Genomic DNA, 17199 nt, shown 5'->3' with positions numbered 1-17199 from the left:
TGGAGTCTAAAAACAAGTCTCCCAAAGTGCTAGAAAATAATCACACATTCCATGTTCTCTAACTACACTTCAACTAAATCAGAAATGAATACTTAAAAAAATTTTTTAACCCTATATATTTAAAAACATACCCCTCAAAAAAACCAAAGTATATTTATTCTAGTAATGTTTTCATTCTTCTCCACTGTAGACAAAAATGACACCAACTTGACACACTGAAAACAAAGATTTAAAATTTTTATTAAAATTATCGCAACTGTTTACTCATAGATATGTAATAATTTCAGTAAGTAACATATAAAAGTAACAACTTTTAAACTGTATCCTTGCATTCATTCTTGTATTTACACACACTCCTAAATATCTCACAGGTCATAGGAGAAATTATAAGAGAAACTAAAGAGCATTTATAATGATGATTAATAACATGTATTAAAAATTATGGAATAGGGGCACCTGGGTGGCTCACTAGGTTAAGTGGCTGATTCTTGGTTTCAGTTCAAGTCATGATCTCATGGGTTGTGAGACTGAGCCCTGTGTTGGGCTCTGTGCTCAGCATGGAGTCGGCCTGAAGCTGCTCTCCCTCTGCCCCTCCCCGCCGCCACTCTCTAAAATCAATAAATCTTTAAAAAAATACAAATAAAAATAAAATTATGGAATATAACTAAACTGATACTTAAGAGGGAAAATTGTAGCTTTAATCTGATTATATCAGAAAAATAACAATGATCTAAGTTATTTAACTCAATACATTAAAAAACAGTAATCTCTAAGACAGCTGAAAGAATGTGACAGCATAGAAGTTAACAGAATAAAGATTTGATAAAGAGAATCAACAAAATAAAAGCTGATTATTTGCAATGACCAACAAAATAAACAAGCTTTTGTCAAATCTGACCAAGAAAAAAAAAACAGATAAACACTAATGATTTTTTAAAGTATAATTATAGGTTATGAAGACAAAAAGAGAATAAACAATGCCAATAAATTTGAAAATGTAGACAATTTTAAAAAGATATATAACTTTAAAAAATGGATTCAAGAACAAAAAACTTCAAAAGAACTATAATATATCCACTTAAAAAAATAATGAAGAAGGAAGAGGGGGGAAAGAGAAAGAAGTAACAAGAAGAAAGGAAAAACCACAATTAGGCCCAGATGAAATTTATATGTGAGTTCAACCAAACATGAAAGACAATTCTAATCTTCGGTATACTATTATAGAGAAAAGAGAGAGAGAAAAGGGATATTGACATAATTTGGGAGTTTAGTTTGACCATGACACCAAAACCAGCCAGACATCATAAACAAACAGATAGAAAAATCCTAAACATTTTAATTAACAGCAAACCAAATCCTATAATGTTTCTTTAAAGAAAAGACAAAGTTCATTTATCTTACAACAGCAGAGATGGCTAAATTGGAAAAATTAATGTAATTCATCACAACAATGAATCAGAGGAAAATCTGAAAATGGCAAAATAATAAATTTGAAAAGTTGTCCAGTGCCTACACTGATATGTATTATATTCTTCTATGCAAAGTATCACTTTAAATATTTTATAATAAAAAATCAGGATTAAAAATGCAAAATAAAAGTGAAAATGGCAAAAAATGGATGTAAGTTACTTACAACAGAGCAAATACATGAGTAATAATAATTAATAAACATGTGAAAGGATGGTAATACCTAGCACTGAGGAAAATACAAATTAAAATTATGTGATATCACTTTATACCATTCAGCTAGCAAAATTAAGAGGGATAACATCTAGGGCTGGTTAGATGATGGTGAAAAGGGACGATGTTACATAATTGCTAGAAATGTCAACCTTTCAACCCAGCAACATACTCTTAAAAGTACAGTACAGTAGTAAGAAAATGTAAATTCAAGAGTAGAAAAATCAAAAAAAATATGGTAGTACAATCCATGGAGCAGAATATTAGGAAACTCAATAAAAAAAATTAGTGCAAAAGTGTGTGGCTTGAATAGATTTTTCACAATGTATGTTTTCATGATAAAGGCAAGAAGCATAAAATATGATTCCATTTTATAAAATATTAACCTCAAAATTCTCATGACTGTGTATATAGGAGGGAGGGGGATTATGTTTCCATATATGTTCATATGATCATGGAAAAAACTATAAAAGGACACACAAGAGATTATTGCCCCAGTTACTAGGATGGGACAAAGAGAAAAGGAAATTAAGAGTACAGTAGAGAAAAACCATCTTTTTAAAAAAGAATTCATTAAATAAAAACAGTAAGTCCTCATGTCAAAAAAAAGGGGGGGAAAGGAAAAAAAGAAATTAAAAAAGATACTAATCAATACCAAGATTAGAGTTCATCATGTTAATCACCTTGAAACTATAGAGAATGATGGCTTGTCTTCTCTGAATTTTAAAATAACCATGACAGGAAATAATGCCATTCAATAACTGGAGAAAGAGTTATTTTATCTGAATACTATTTTGATCTAGGCTAATTATGCACTAAAAAACATTTTAAACTTGAAAATTTGAATAACACCATCCAGTCAGTCAAGTAGTTAGCATGGTAATCTCACGTCCCAGTGCCTTGCACATATTGCTTCTTTTATCTACCTACCACCTCTCATCTCCACACGAAATGCTTCACGCAGCCAGTGTTCTAGGTATGTAAGAGACAGAGTAGGAGATGAAAATGCCCAGAAAAGGGCCATAATAGACCTGATATGAAATTACCTTGAGAAGAGAAAATACTGGAAAGAGAATCTTAACAAAAAAGTAGCATTTAGTTTAAATGTAATCATGCAAACAAAATTGTATATGGAACCATTATTCTTAGCACATGATAACAGGGATTTTTTTAAAAAGAAGACAGTGGTCGTGATTTTCAAACAACAGCATAATCAAACAAGTGGGAAAAGTGAATTCATATCGATGAATCACCAGGATTTTCTTTAAATGACAAATAATGATTTCTTCAAATTGGACTGCATACCTGAATTATAGGTATCAAAATAGGAAAATGAGTGTATCTATATAAATTGGCACAAAAGGGTCAGAAAAAAAGGGGGATACACACCAAAAGAAAAATGGTTAAGTCAGCCCTGCAAACAAGTAACAAAAGAAAGTGTTTAGTCACACTGATATCTTATTCCAAAATGGCAATTATATATTAATACTTATTTCATTTTTCTTAGTTCATGTTAATTGGGTTGTCCTAGAAAGGATGAAAAAGCAATGACACTGTATTTGAGATATATATTATACTGAAAAAATAGGACCACACAGAAACCTCAGTCATTTTTAACTCTTTCTTTCCCTATACACCAAGTCCAAATTATTTGTATTTTTATTTATTAAAAGCACTTTAATGTGTTTATTTTCCAAGCCATTATCATAACTGTGATTCAGTTCCATATCATTCTAGAGCAAGACCAGTCATCATCCCACTAATATTAACAGAGTCCCTATTCCATAATAAGCACAAGAGGGGTACAGGATATATAAAAATAAAAATAGTGCTCAACTTTAGGAACTCACGTTGTAGCAGATGACTCAGAGATGCCACTGGGGAACTACAATTCAAAAGGGTAAGTGCAATGATAGTAAAGACCATAAGAAAACAATGAAGTACAGGGGAGAGATGAAAAAGATTCTTTGCTTGACCAAATTTTAGCAAGGCTCCTCTGAATCCTCATACATTGCTCATACATGTTTTTCCATGTAGAATCAAGTTTTAGCAAGAATCCTAAGTCCATTTAGCAAGAGTTCCCCATCTTTGATATCTAATCAAACTCCTCACCCCTATTATCCAGCAGATGATAACTGATGACCTTGGCCTGCCTATGGCAAGAATCATATTAGGCTGGTTGACCCAGAGTCCCCCCAGACTTGATGTCTACTCTTCCATTCACCAGTGTAACTGGTAACTTTCCATTCACCAGTACCGATCTTTCTCCTTGGCTATAAAACCCCACCTGTTCAGGCTGTATTCAGTCAAGCTCACTTCTATACTAGAATATCTTCCCCATTACAATGGTTTATTAAGTAAAATACATTTTCATCACTTTAACTTCTATTCAGCTCTGGTTTTAGCAGAGGTAAAAACATTTATCAAGAGAGTCAAATGAAGTAAAGACTTCTATGAAGGCTTCTGAAGAGGTAATGCATAAACTGAAAGCACAGGAGGATTTAGCTATTCAATGTAAATGCAGGCAGGATACATAAAATGTATATAAACAGAGGATCAGCTGTAAATGCTCCTGAAGCTAAAATAGCTAAACAGAAAAGAAAAGAGAGGCGTTATATAGCATAGCGCTACAGACAGGATGAGCATATAACCTGGCTGGACCAAGATAGGTTTGGTTTGTCTACTGTTCCAGCATAATTACTAATAGCATATCTTTTTATCTCAAAAGTATCCCAGTTTAAACAGTGATAATCTATATAGCATTAGCTTAAAGTCTGATATGAGTTAAGTCTGAACTCAGCCATTTACTAGCTAGGTAAACTTGTGGTAGTTAATCTAAGCTTATACTTCATCATCTAAAGAATAAGGACAGAAAACTGAGTTCATAGGATAGTTGGAAGGATAAAATGCCGTAATATGAATAAAGTACTTAGCAAAGTACATGGCACATAACATGGGTTCCACTGTAAAGATCCCAAGAGTAAATCCTAACTGGGCTTTGTAAACTATAAATAAATAGTTTCTTTGTTCTCCCTAACTGAATGAGCTAGAATGAACTATACCAGTACTTTTCAAAATTTAATGTTCATCATTATAACAACCTGGAGACTGTCTTTCGGCTTCCATGGTTTTTGTTGAAAAGCTTGAAAAGCATGGTTATTCACTGATCCTGGGATGGGACCTGAGATACTGCATTTCTAACAACCTCCCTGGCGATACTGATACTACTAAACCATGGACCAACAGAGGGCTTTAACAGCACACAGTATACTACTATAGAAAACAGAACCAGTCGACACAAAAACAAGTCAATAAAAGTACCCAAATTGAAGGACAAAAAAATAACAGAATGGAAATAACTGAAGACAGTATAAAAGGCATTTAAGACCTGTCAAATGGACCTAATTTACATGTCCCTGAACAGCCAAGAATTTTCCAAAGCTAAACAGATACTGACCTACAAATTCAGCAAGATCAGAGAGCCCGAAGCAAAATAAAGACAAAGAAAACAACATATAGGTACACCACTGTCAAACTGCTGAAGATGAAGAACAGAAAGAAAAACCTTAAAAGTAACCAGAGCGTAGAAACATATTACCTTCAAAGGAGAAATAAAAGACTAATAGGCAGCTTTTCAACAAAAACCATGGAAGCCAAAAGACAATGAATGAATAGAACATAGTAAGAACACTGAATGAAGGGGTAGGGGGGAAGCCAACCAAGAATTCTAGACCCTGTGACAATACCTTTCAAAAAAGAAAGCAAAAAGAAAAGACATTCTCAGATAAATAAGAGCTGAAGGTATCTGTCATCAGCAGATCTGAGATACAGAAATACTAAAAGGAGTTCTTTAGGCTGAAGGAAAATGATGACAGGTAGAAGCATGGGAGTACAGGAAAAAATAAAGAACAAAGGAAAGGGTAAATACAAAAGAATGACTATTAAAGCAACAATAATGTAAGTGCCCTGTGGGGTTTATGATGCCTGCAGAAATAAAACATATGATAACATTGGTACCAAAAGTGAAGAGAAGTAAATAGAGTTAAACTGCTCTCAAGTTCTTGAATTGTTTACAAAATTATTAACATACGAGCTTAAGACTGTAATAAGCCAAAAACGTACATTATGATATCTAGGGTAATCCTAAAATAACAGTACAAAAACTTTAACACAAAATCTAGTAAAAGAGATTTAGAAAAATAAAACAATCTTGAAAAAGAACAAGAAAGTTGGAAAACTCACACTTTCGGATTATAAAACTTACTACAAAGCCGTAATGATGCAGAGAGTATGGTACTAGCGTTAAGACATATAGACACCAGAACTGAAAATCTAGAAACAAACCCACTCATTTATGGCCAAATAATACTTTGAAAGGGTTCTGAGACTACTGAGCAGGGAAATCACAGCCTTTTCATCAAATGGTGCTGGGATTTGCATGTAGATATTCATTTGTTACTGGCTTTTTACACTTCCTATAATATTTACAAGGTTCATTCGTGTTGTATCATGTATTTGATACTATTTAGCTGAATATATTTCAGCCATAAAAGAATAATGTTCTAGGGCGCCTGGGTGGCTCAGGTGGTTAAGCGACTGCCTTCGGCTCAGGTCATGATCTTGGAGTCCCGAGATCGAGTCCCACATCGGGCTCCCCGCTTGGCGGGGAGTCTGCTTCTCCCTCTGAGAGGGACTTCACAAAAATTGTATTAGTGGAATACTCCGGAGCTTCTCTTCAGATCACATAAATCTTTCACCTTTTACTAAAGATTTCCATGGCAGGGGGCTATTATATATAAGAAACTAGGAACAAAAGGCCACATATTATATGACCCCATCTATATGAAATATCTAGACAAACAAATGTATTGAGACAGAATATAGATTAGGGGAATGCCTGAGGCTGGAGAGGGATGAAGGGGTTTGAGAGTGATAGTCAGCACAGAGTTTCTTTTGGGATGGAAAAGTGTTCTAAAATTGACTGGTGATACTAAAAACCACTGAAATGTACACTTTTTAAAAGTATGAAATGTATGATATGTAAATAATTTATCAATAAACCTTTTTCAAAAAAACACAATGAGATACCACTTCACACCCACTAGTATGTCATTCATCAAAAAGACCGGTAATAACAAGTATTGATCAGGATGCAGAAAAATTGGGACCTTCATACACTGCTGGTGGAAATGTAAAATGATGTAGGTGCCCTGAAAATATCCCAGCAGTTCCTCAAAAGGTTAAGGACAAAGTTACAATATGACTCAGGAATTCAACTCCTTGTCACAAAAAAACACATATGGCATGATTCCACTTACATGAAATGTTACAAATAAACAAATTCTTAGAGATATAAGCAGATTTGTTGTTGGGGGAGCTGGGAAAAAAATGGAAAATTATTTCTGATGGGTAAGAGGTTTCTTTCTGGGGATGCTAAAAACTGATAGGACAGCTGCATGGTTCTATGAATATGCTAGAAATACTGGATTATTTAACAAAAGGTAGAAGAAGAAAGAGAGGAGGAGAAGATCTCAAAAGCAGCTAAGTAAACCACCAATTACCTAACCACGTGCCAGAACAAAGTCCATCACTAATTAAAGAATACAACAAAATCCAGCAGGCAACAATGTAAATTGCAAATTTACATTACAATATCCAGCATCCAATAAAAAATTGTAGGCATTTGAAAAAGCAGGAAAATATGACCTATAACCAGAAGAAACGTCAATCAGTAGAAGGATACCTGGAAATGACAGAGATGGTAGAATTACCAATGAACAAAGTTAAATCAGGTACTGTAATATATTCTATCTAGTAAAGAAGGTAGAGCAAAACACGAACATGAGGAGACAATGGAAACTATTAAAAAGCAATCCAAATAAAACGTCTAAAGACTGCAGAAAAAAGATAAGGAGACATGAAGACATAGCAATAGGAACCTACCATTTTGCCCTTGGTACTCCAAAATTCACATTCTTTTCATATTCAAAATATATTCACTCCATCCCAGCAGCCCCCAAAGTCTTAACTCATTCCAGCAGCAACTCAAAAGTCTGAAGTTCGAAGACTCATCTGAATATCAACTAAATCATATTTGGGTGAGACCCAAGGTACCATTCATCCTGAAGATTTCACAGCTGTGAATCTGTGAAATCAAACAATTTAAATGCTTCCAAAATACGACAGGACAGGCATAAGATCTCCAAAAGGGAGCAGAAAAAAAGGAGTGACAGGTCCCAAGCAAGTCTAAAACCCAACAGGGCAAATTCCATTAGACCTAAGGCTCAAGAATAATCCTCTTTGACATGACAATCTGTTCTCCAATCTGTTCTCTTGCCTACAGGACACACTGGAACAAGGTTTCTGTCTTTGTAGCTGTACCAGAGATTGGCGCCAAGGCTCCCAGCTGCCCAGCTCCATCCTTTGAAATCTAGGTGGAGGCAGGCAGCCGTGCTCCCTGGGCCTGTGCACTCTCCCCTGTGGGAAACAACACACTCCATCAAAGTTTGCTGCCTGAACCCTGTGGCGGGCAGCAGCTGCACCAGGGACTTCGAGAGCTGCCCCTGGGGCAACCGAGGAGCTCGGCGCCTGCAGAGACCCCGGTGTGAGGCAGCACCAGGTAGCAAACAGGTCTCCAAGCTCTGGCAGCTCTCCCTTTGACGGCACACTGGCATATAAGCATTTTAAAAAGTAAAAAATAATACGTTATCCATGTATACTGTATTAGAGTAGCATAGTTGAAGTGATGATCTATTAACAAGGAGAAAATAGGTTTTTTTTTAAGATTTTTATTTATTTGTCAGAGAGAGAGAGCACACAAGCAGGGGGAGCGGCACAGGCAGAGGGAGAAGCAGGCTTCCCGCGGAGCAGGGAGCCCGATGCGGGGCTCGATCCCAGGATCCCGGGATCATGACCCGAGCCAAAGGCAGACGCTTAACCGACTGAGCCACCCAGGCACCCCAAGGAGAAAATAATTTTTTAAAATATTTACCACAAGCTTTAGAAGCAGCAACACAAATTTCTTCTGCAACATACTCCCCAGTTGGAAACTTCAGATACTCTCCTTCAGCTTTCTCAAGAGAATGATAAAGATACACCTGTAGGAGTGGATCTATTTGCTTCATGGGATTCGCATTTCCAGGAATATCACCATTCTGTTGTACAGGAGATACGGATGTTCCTTCCATTTCTGTCATTGTAAGGCAAGCCATTCCCAAACAGAGTTTTATTCAGAACATTTGCCTGTTAGAAAAAAAACAGTAAGTTACAAAAGAAAGTGATTCTGATAAGGCATCCCTCATATACAAAGACGGCGTCACTGAAAGCAGTGACTTTGTTAAATTCATTAACTGAATAAATATTGTGTGCTACTATATACAAAGCACAGTGAGAGACACTGAGATTACAGCCTTCCTGTGGACAAGAACCATAAAGCTGAAGTTTACAAGTTAACTGAGGAAACATAATACAGATATGTAATATTAACAAAACAAACAAAATCAGTCACAGGCAACAGGAGAAGAGATCCCACTAGGCAACATAAATTCTCAATAAATTAATTACTGTGACAATTGCTTACTGGTATCTGGAGGGGGTGAATAACATTTCAAACTGGGTTTAAACTAATGAGTTTTATTAGAGAGGTCACATTTAAAACTGATTCTGTACAACAGACTAGATTTATATGAATGAAAGACAATCAACATTCTAGGAGAGTAGAACTGTGCTGAGAAGTAGGAAGGTACAAGATCTACTCTAATTTATTGGGCTGAAGTACAGTATTTGAGAAATTATACCATTTAGGAAAGGATTTTAAAAAAAGATATTTGCGGCAAATTGCAACTAAATACATTTTTCCTTCCCTCTTGATAGAGTCCCATTTTGTTGGGGAGAGCAACATACGCCCCTAAGAACTGTTCTTCCCCACAGATGGATAGCCACGTGAACCAGTTTCAACAAATGAGATTTAACTGGATGTTGCTGGGTGGTACTTCCAGGAGCACTCCTTAAGAGGAAGCTGACTTGGCTTCCTTTTTGCATTTTGCTTTTCCCGCTTCGCTTTCTTCCTACCTGCCTCTGAGCATTAATATAGGGTAGGGTAATCACTTTAAAACCAAGAAGCAGGGAGGGGGGAAAGATGGCAAAGGAGTAGGGGACCCTATTTCAACTGGTCCCCGGAATTGAGCTGGATAACTACCAGACCACTCTGAGCACCCACGAAACCAGCCTGAGATGTAAGAAGATCTGGATCTCTACAAACAGAATATCGCAGGGGCTTGGTTTTGAGGTACGAAGCGGGGAGCCGTGATTCCGTGGTCAGATATCGGAGGATAAACGGCAGCGGGAGGGTGCCTGGCCGTGGGGTCCTACACCGCCGGTGAGCAACACCCTCACGCGCTGCGGACGGGGCACAGACTCGCAGACCGGTAGCGGAGGAGGAAAGGACTTTAGGGCAGACCCCGAGGTGGAACCAGAACGGCAGGGTCACACCTGCGAACTGCAGCCCCTGGGGCGGAAACCCAGAGCGTGGAGTCCTGCGAGCGAACTGGGAGCGGCTGGCAATTTTAGAAGCACAAAGGGCAGAAACGTGCCCTGACCTGGAGGCAGGACTGGGGGCGCTGCAGAGGGGCGCACAACCCAGGCCGCTGCAGTTTATAGCAGCACGGACAGAAACGGAGACGGTGTGGCCTGGAGAGTTCACTGAAGAACAGACTGCGATCTCTGTGCTCTGAGGCAGAGGGTTGGAAACGGTCTCTTCTACTCTGACTCGTGGAAGAGACGCAGAAAGCCACCAGGGAAAGCCACCAGAGAACAAAAGCCCCCAAAACTGATTCCCACTGAGCCCATCCCCCGCCACAGGGGCGCAGGGCAACTCCGCCCAAACAGGGTTGCCTGAGTAACAGCGCGGCAGGCCCCTCCAGCAGAAGACAGGCTGGGAAAACAAGAGGCCAGCAACCCTAAGGTCCCAAGAAAATAGGTGCATCTTGCTTGGGTTCTGGTCAATAATTTGGACTCTATGCATTCCCTCAAACACCCATCAACAAAATGACTAGGAGGAGGAGCCCCCAAAACAGAAAAGACTCAGAGATTATGACTTATGCTGCAGATTTACAAATGGATGCAGATATAACCAAGATGTCGGAGATGGAATTCAGGCTAGCAACTGTGAAGACAATGGCTAGAATGGAGAAATCAATTAATGACAACATAGGGTTTCTAAGGGCAGAAATAAAAGGTGAATTGGCAGAACTTAAAAATGCTATCAATGAGATCCAATCCAATCTAGATAATCTAACAGCTAAGGTAACTGAGGCAGAAGACAGAATAAGCGACCTGGAAGACAATATAATAGATAAAAAGGGAAAAGAGAAGGCCAGGGAAAAACAACTCAGAATCCATGAAAATAGAATCAGAGAAATAAGTGACACCATGAAGCGTTCCAATGTCAGAATAATTGGAATCCTGGAGGGAGTGGAGAGAGAGAGAGGACTAGAAGATGTATTTGAGCAAATTGTAGCTGAGAACTTCCCTAATCTGGGGAATGAAACAAACATTCGAGTCCTAGAGGCAGAGAGGACCCCTCCCAAGATCAAGGAAAACAAGCCAACACCCCGGCATGTAATAGTAAAACTTGAAAATCTTAGAACCAAGGAAGGAAACCATCTTAAGGGCAGTTAGGGGGAAGAGATTCCTTACGTACAAAGGGAGGAACATCAGAATAACGTCAGACCTATCCACAGAGACCTGGCAAGCCAGAAAGGCCTGGCAAGACATATTCAGGGTACTAAATGAGAAGAACATGCAGCCAAGAATACTTTATCCGGCAAGGCTTTCATTTAGAATGGAGAGATGCAGAGCATCCACGACTGGCAGAAACTGAAAGAATATGTGACCACTAAGCCGGCCCTGCAAGAAATATTAAGGGGGGTTCTCTAAAAGGAGAAAGATCCCAAGAGTGATCTATAACAGAAATTTACAGGGACAATCTATAAAAACAACGTCTTCACAGGCAACATGATTGATGACAATTAATTCATATCTTTCAATAATCGCTCTCAACGTGAATGGCCTGAACGCTCCCATAAAACGGCACACGGTTGCAGATTGGATAAAAAGACAGGACCCATCCATATGCTGTCTACAAGAGACTCATTTTGAACCTAAAGATACATCCAGACTGAAAGTGAAGGGATGGAGATCCATCTTCCATGCCAGCGGACCTCAAAAGAAAGCTGGGGTAGCAATTCTTCTATCAGACAAATTAGATTTTCAACTAAAGTCTTTAATAAGAGACACAGAAGGATGCTATATCACTCTTAAAGGGTCTATCCAACAAGAAGATCTAAGAACTGTAAATATCTATGCCCCCAACATGGGAGCAGCCATCTGTATAAGCCAACTGTTAACCAAAATAAAGAGTCAAATTGATAACAATACGTTAATTGTAGGAGACCTCAATACTCCACTCTCAGCAACGGACAGATCATCTAAGCAGAAAATCAACAAGGAAATAAGAGCTTTGAATAATACATTGGACCAGATGGACCTCATAGATATTTACAGAACATTCCACCCTAAAACAACAGAATACTCATTCTTCTCGAGCGCACATGGAACTTTCTCCAGAATAGACCACATACTGGGTCACAAATCAGGTCTCAACCGATACCAAAAGATTGAGATTATGCCCTGTGTATTCTCAGACCACAATGCTCTAAAACTGGAACTCAATTACAAGAAAAAATTTGGCAGAAATTCAAACACCTGGAAGCTAAAGACCACTCTGCTCAAGAATGTTTGGGTCAACCAAGAAATCAAAGAAGAACTTAAACAATTCATGGAAATCAATGAGAACGAAAACACATCGGTCCAAAACCTATGGGATACTGCAAAGGCAGTCCTAAGGGGGAAATACATAGCCATCCAAGACACACTCAAAAAAATAGAAAAATCCCGAATTCACCAACTAACTCTACACCTTAAAGAACTAGAGAAAAAGCAACAAACGACACCTAAGCCACACATTAGAAGAGAAATAATTAAAATTAGAGCAGAAGGGGCGCCTGGGTGGCTCAGTTGGTTAAGCGACTGCCTTCGGCCCAGGTCATGATCCTGGAGTCCCAGGATCGAGTCCCGCATCGGGCTCCCTGCTCGGCAGGGAGTCTGCTTCTCCCTCTGACCCTCCTGCCTCTCATGCTCTCTGTCTCTCATTCTCTCTCTCTCAAATAAATAAATAAAATCTTAAAAAAAAAAAAAAAGAATTTAAAAATAAATAAATAAATAAAATAAAATAAAATTAGAGCAGAAATCAATGCATTAGAAACCAGAAACACAGTAGATCAGATTAACGAAACTAGAAGTTGGTTCATTGAAAGAATTAATAAGATTGATAAACCACTGGCCAGACTTATCCAAAAGAAAAGAGAAAGAACTCAAATTAATAAAATTATGAATGAAAGGGGAGAGATCACGACTAACACCAAGGAAATAGAAACAATTATTAGAAATTATTATCAACAACTATATGCCAATAAACGGAGCAATCTGGATGAAATGGAGGCCGTCCTGGAAACCTATAAGCTGCCAAGACTGAAACAGGAAGAAACTGACAACCTGAATAGGCCAATAACCAGTAACGAGATTGAAGCAGTGATCAAAAACCTCCCCAAAAACAAGAGTCCAGGGACTGATGGATTCCCTGGGGAATTCTACCAAACATTCAAAGAAGAAATAATACCTATTCTACTGAAGCTGTTTCAAAAAGGGTTAGCCTGGTGATGGGTATTGAGGAGGGCACATTCTGCATGGAGCGCTGGGTGTTATGCACAAACAATGAATCATGGAACACTACATCTAAAACTAATGATGTATGGGGATAATATAAGAATTAAAAAATTAAAAAAAAATAGAAAAAACACATCATGGAAAAACAAAACAAAACAAAAAAATAGAAACAGAAGGAAAACTTCCAAACTGATTCTATGAGGCCAGCATTACCTTAATCCCCAAACCAGGCAAATATCCCATTAAAAAGGAGAATTTCAGACCGATATCCCTGATGAATATGGATTCCAAAATCCTCAATAAAATCCTAGCTAATAGGATCCAACAATACATTAAAAGGATCATCCACCATGACCAAGTGGGATTTATCCCCGGGATGCAAGGGTGGTTCAACATTCGCAAATCAATCAATGTGATAGAAAACATTAATAAGAGGAGGGAGAAGAACCATATGGTCCTTTCAATTGATGCAGAAAAAGCATCTGAGCAAAATAAAACATCCTTTCCTGATTAAAACTCTCCAGAGTATAGGGATAGAGGGAACATTCCTCAAGTTCATAAAATCCATCTATGAAAAACCCACAGCGAATATCATCCTCAATGGGGAAAAGCTGAGAGCCTTTCCCTTAAGATTAGGAACATGTCAAGGATGCCCACTCTCGCCACTATTTTTCAACATAGTACTAGAAGTCCTAGCAACAGCAATCAGACAACAAAAAGAAATAAAAGGTATTCAGGGGTGCCTGGGTGGCTCAGTTGGTTAAGCGACTGCCTTCGGCTCAGGTCATGATCCTGGAGTCCCGGGATCAAGTCCCGCATCGGGCTCCCTGCTCGGCAGGGAGTCTGCTTCTCCCTCTGACCCTCTTCCTTCTCGTGCTCTGTCTCTCATTCTCTCTCTCTCAAATAAATAAATAAAATCTTTATAAAATTAAAAAATAAAAATAAAATAAAATAAAAAAAGAAATAAAAGGTATTCAAATTGGCAAAGAAGTCAAACTCTCTCTTTTTGCAGACGACATGATACTTTATGTGGAAAACCCAAAAGACTCCACCCCCAAATTACTAGAACTCATACAGCAATTCAGTAATGTGGCAGGATACAAAATCAATGCACAGAAATCAGTTGCTTTCTTATACACTAACAACACAACTGTAGAAAGAGAAATTAGAGAAACGATTCCATTTACAATAGCACCAAAAACCGTAAGATACCTCGGAATAAACCTAACCAAAGAGGTAAAGGATCTATACTCTAGGAACTACAAAACACTCATGAAAGAAATTGAAGAAGACACAGAAAGATGGAAAAATATTCCATGCTCATGGGTCAGAAGAATAAACATTGTTAAAATGTCTATGCTACCCAGAGCAATCTATACCTTCAGTGCCATCCCGATCAAAATTCCAATGACTTTTTTCAAAGTGCTGGAACAAACAATCCTAAAATTTGTATGGAATCAGAAAAGACCCCGAATCGCCAAGGAAATGTTGAAAAAGAAAAACAAAGCTGGGGGCATCACGTTGCCCGATTTCAAGCTATATTACAAAGCTGTGATCACCAAGACAGCATGGTACTGGCACAAAAACAGACATATAGACCAATGGAACAGAATAGAGAGCCCAGATATGGACCCTTAACTCTATGGTCAATAATCTTTGACAAAGCAGGAAAAAACATGCAATGGAAAAAAGACAGTCTCTTCAATAAATGGTGCTGGGAAAATTGGACAGACACATGCAGAAGAATGAAACTTGACCATTCTCTAACACCACTCACAAAGATAAATTCAAAGTGGATGAAAGACCTCAATGTGAGACAGGAATCCATCAAAATCCTAGAAGAGAACTTAGGCAGTAACCTCTTTACATCGCCCACAGAAACTTCTTTCAAGATACATCTCCAGAAGCTAGTGAAACAAAAGCAAAAATGAACTTTTGGGACTTCATCAAGATAAAAAGCTTCTGCACAGCAAAGGAAACAGTCAACAAAACAAAGAGGCAACCCACAGAATGGGAGAGGATATTTGCAAATGACACTACAGATAAAGGGGTGGTAGCCAAAATCTATAAAGAACTTCTCAAACTCAACACCCAAAAAACAAATAATCAAGTCAAAAAGTGGGCAGAAGATATGAAAAGACACTTCTCTGAAGAAGACATACAAATGGCTAACAGACACATGAAAAAATGTTCATCATCATTAACCATCAGGGAAATCCAAATCAAAACCACACTGAGATACCACCTTACACCAGTTAGAATGGCAAAAATGGACAGGGAAAGAAACAACAAATGTTGAAGAGGTTGTGAGAAAGGGGAACCCTCTTACACTGTTGGTGGGAATGCAAGTTGCTACAGCCACTTTGGAAAACAGTGTGGAGGTGCCTCAAAAATTTAAAAATAGAGCTACCCTATGACCCAGCAATTGCACTACTGGGTATTTACCCCAAAGACACAGATGTAGTGAAAAGAAGAGCCATATGCACCCCAATGTTCATAGCAGCAATGTCCGCAATAGTCAAACTGTGGAAAGAGCCGAGATGCCCTTCAACAGATGAATGGATAAAGAAGATGTGGTCCATATATACAATGGAATATTACTCAGCCGTCAGAAAAGATGAATACCCAACTTTTACATCAACATGGATGGGACTGGTGGAGATTATGCTAAGTGAAATAAGTCAAGCAGAGAAAGTCAATTATCATATGGGTTTACTTATTTGTGGAACATAAGGAATAACATGGAGGACATTAGGAGAAGGAAGGGGGAAATGGCGAGGGGGGCGGAATTGGAGGGAGAGATGAACCATAAGAGACTATGGATTCTGAGAAACAAGCAGGGTTTTAGAGGGGAGGGGGGAGAGGGGATTGGTTAGCCCAGTGATGGGTATTAAGGAGGGCAGGTACTGCATGGAGCATTGGGTGTTATACGAAAACAATGGATCGTGGATCACCACATCAAAAACTAATGAAGTACTGTATGGTGAATAACATAACATAATAAAATTTAATAAATAAATAAATAAATAAATAAATAAATAAATAAATAAAACAAACCATGAAGCGGGGCACCTGGGTGGTTCAGTCAGTTGAGCATCTGCCTTTGGCTCAGGTCATGATCCCAGGGTCCTGGGATCAAGCCCCGCATCGGGCTCCCTGCTCAGCGGGAAACCTGCTTCCTCTCCCACTCCCCCTGCTTGTGTTCCCTCTTTCACTGTGTCTCTCTCTGTCAAATAAATAAATAAAATCTTTAAAAAAAAAAAGAATCACCTATCTACCACCAGACATCTTATTATTTGTAAATGAATGCAATCCTAACTGCTATGGTGCAATATTAAGTAAAGTCTGAATATCAGATCAAAGAATTTAAGGGGCACCTGGCTGGCTCAGTCGGTAGAGCATGTGACTCTTAATCTCAGGGTCGTGAGTTCAAGCCCCACATTGGGCATGGAGCCTACTTAAAAATAAATATATAAATAAAAAGATCAGATCAAAGAAGTTAAACTTTATCCTACAGTCAATGATCAATTAGAAAGTTGAAACAGAAACAGTTAAAAAGCTACTGCAATAGTCTAGGTAGTAGTAAGATCCTGAACTGAAACCACAACAGCTGAATGATGAATGGTAATATGAACAGCAAGAATTCATGCAACCTGGTAACTAACTGAATACAGAAGCCAGGAGTCCAGTCACAGGATGAATAAGTCACGGGAATAAAGGGCACAGCACAGGGAA

The 17199-nt window shown here is 38.3% G+C and overlaps 1 protein-coding gene across 5 annotated transcripts in view; it reads right to left on the bottom strand.

Moving 5' to 3' along the window:
• Positions 1-17199, bottom strand: part of JAK2 (Janus kinase 2) — a 152141-nt gene that overhangs the window by 69654 nt on the left and 65288 nt on the right. For all 5 annotated transcript variants that reach the window (XM_035029150.1, XM_035029147.1, XM_035029148.1 and 2 more), the window contains one exon: positions 8672-8922. In XM_035029150.1, the coding sequence (XP_034885041.1) occupies positions 8672-8891 (220 nt within the window). In that variant the 5' untranslated portion in view covers positions 8892-8922. The remainder of the gene's footprint in view (positions 1-8671; positions 8923-17199) is intronic.

The sequence above is a fragment of the Mirounga leonina genome, unplaced genomic scaffold (assembly GCF_011800145.1).
Source record: "Mirounga leonina isolate KUSES-001 unplaced genomic scaffold, KU_Mleo_1.0 Mir_224, whole genome shotgun sequence".
Classification (NCBI taxonomy): Eukaryota; Metazoa; Chordata; class Mammalia; order Carnivora; family Phocidae; genus Mirounga; species Mirounga leonina.
Note: the sequence above shows the minus strand (reverse complement) of the source record. Positions and strands in the feature narration are given on the sequence as shown.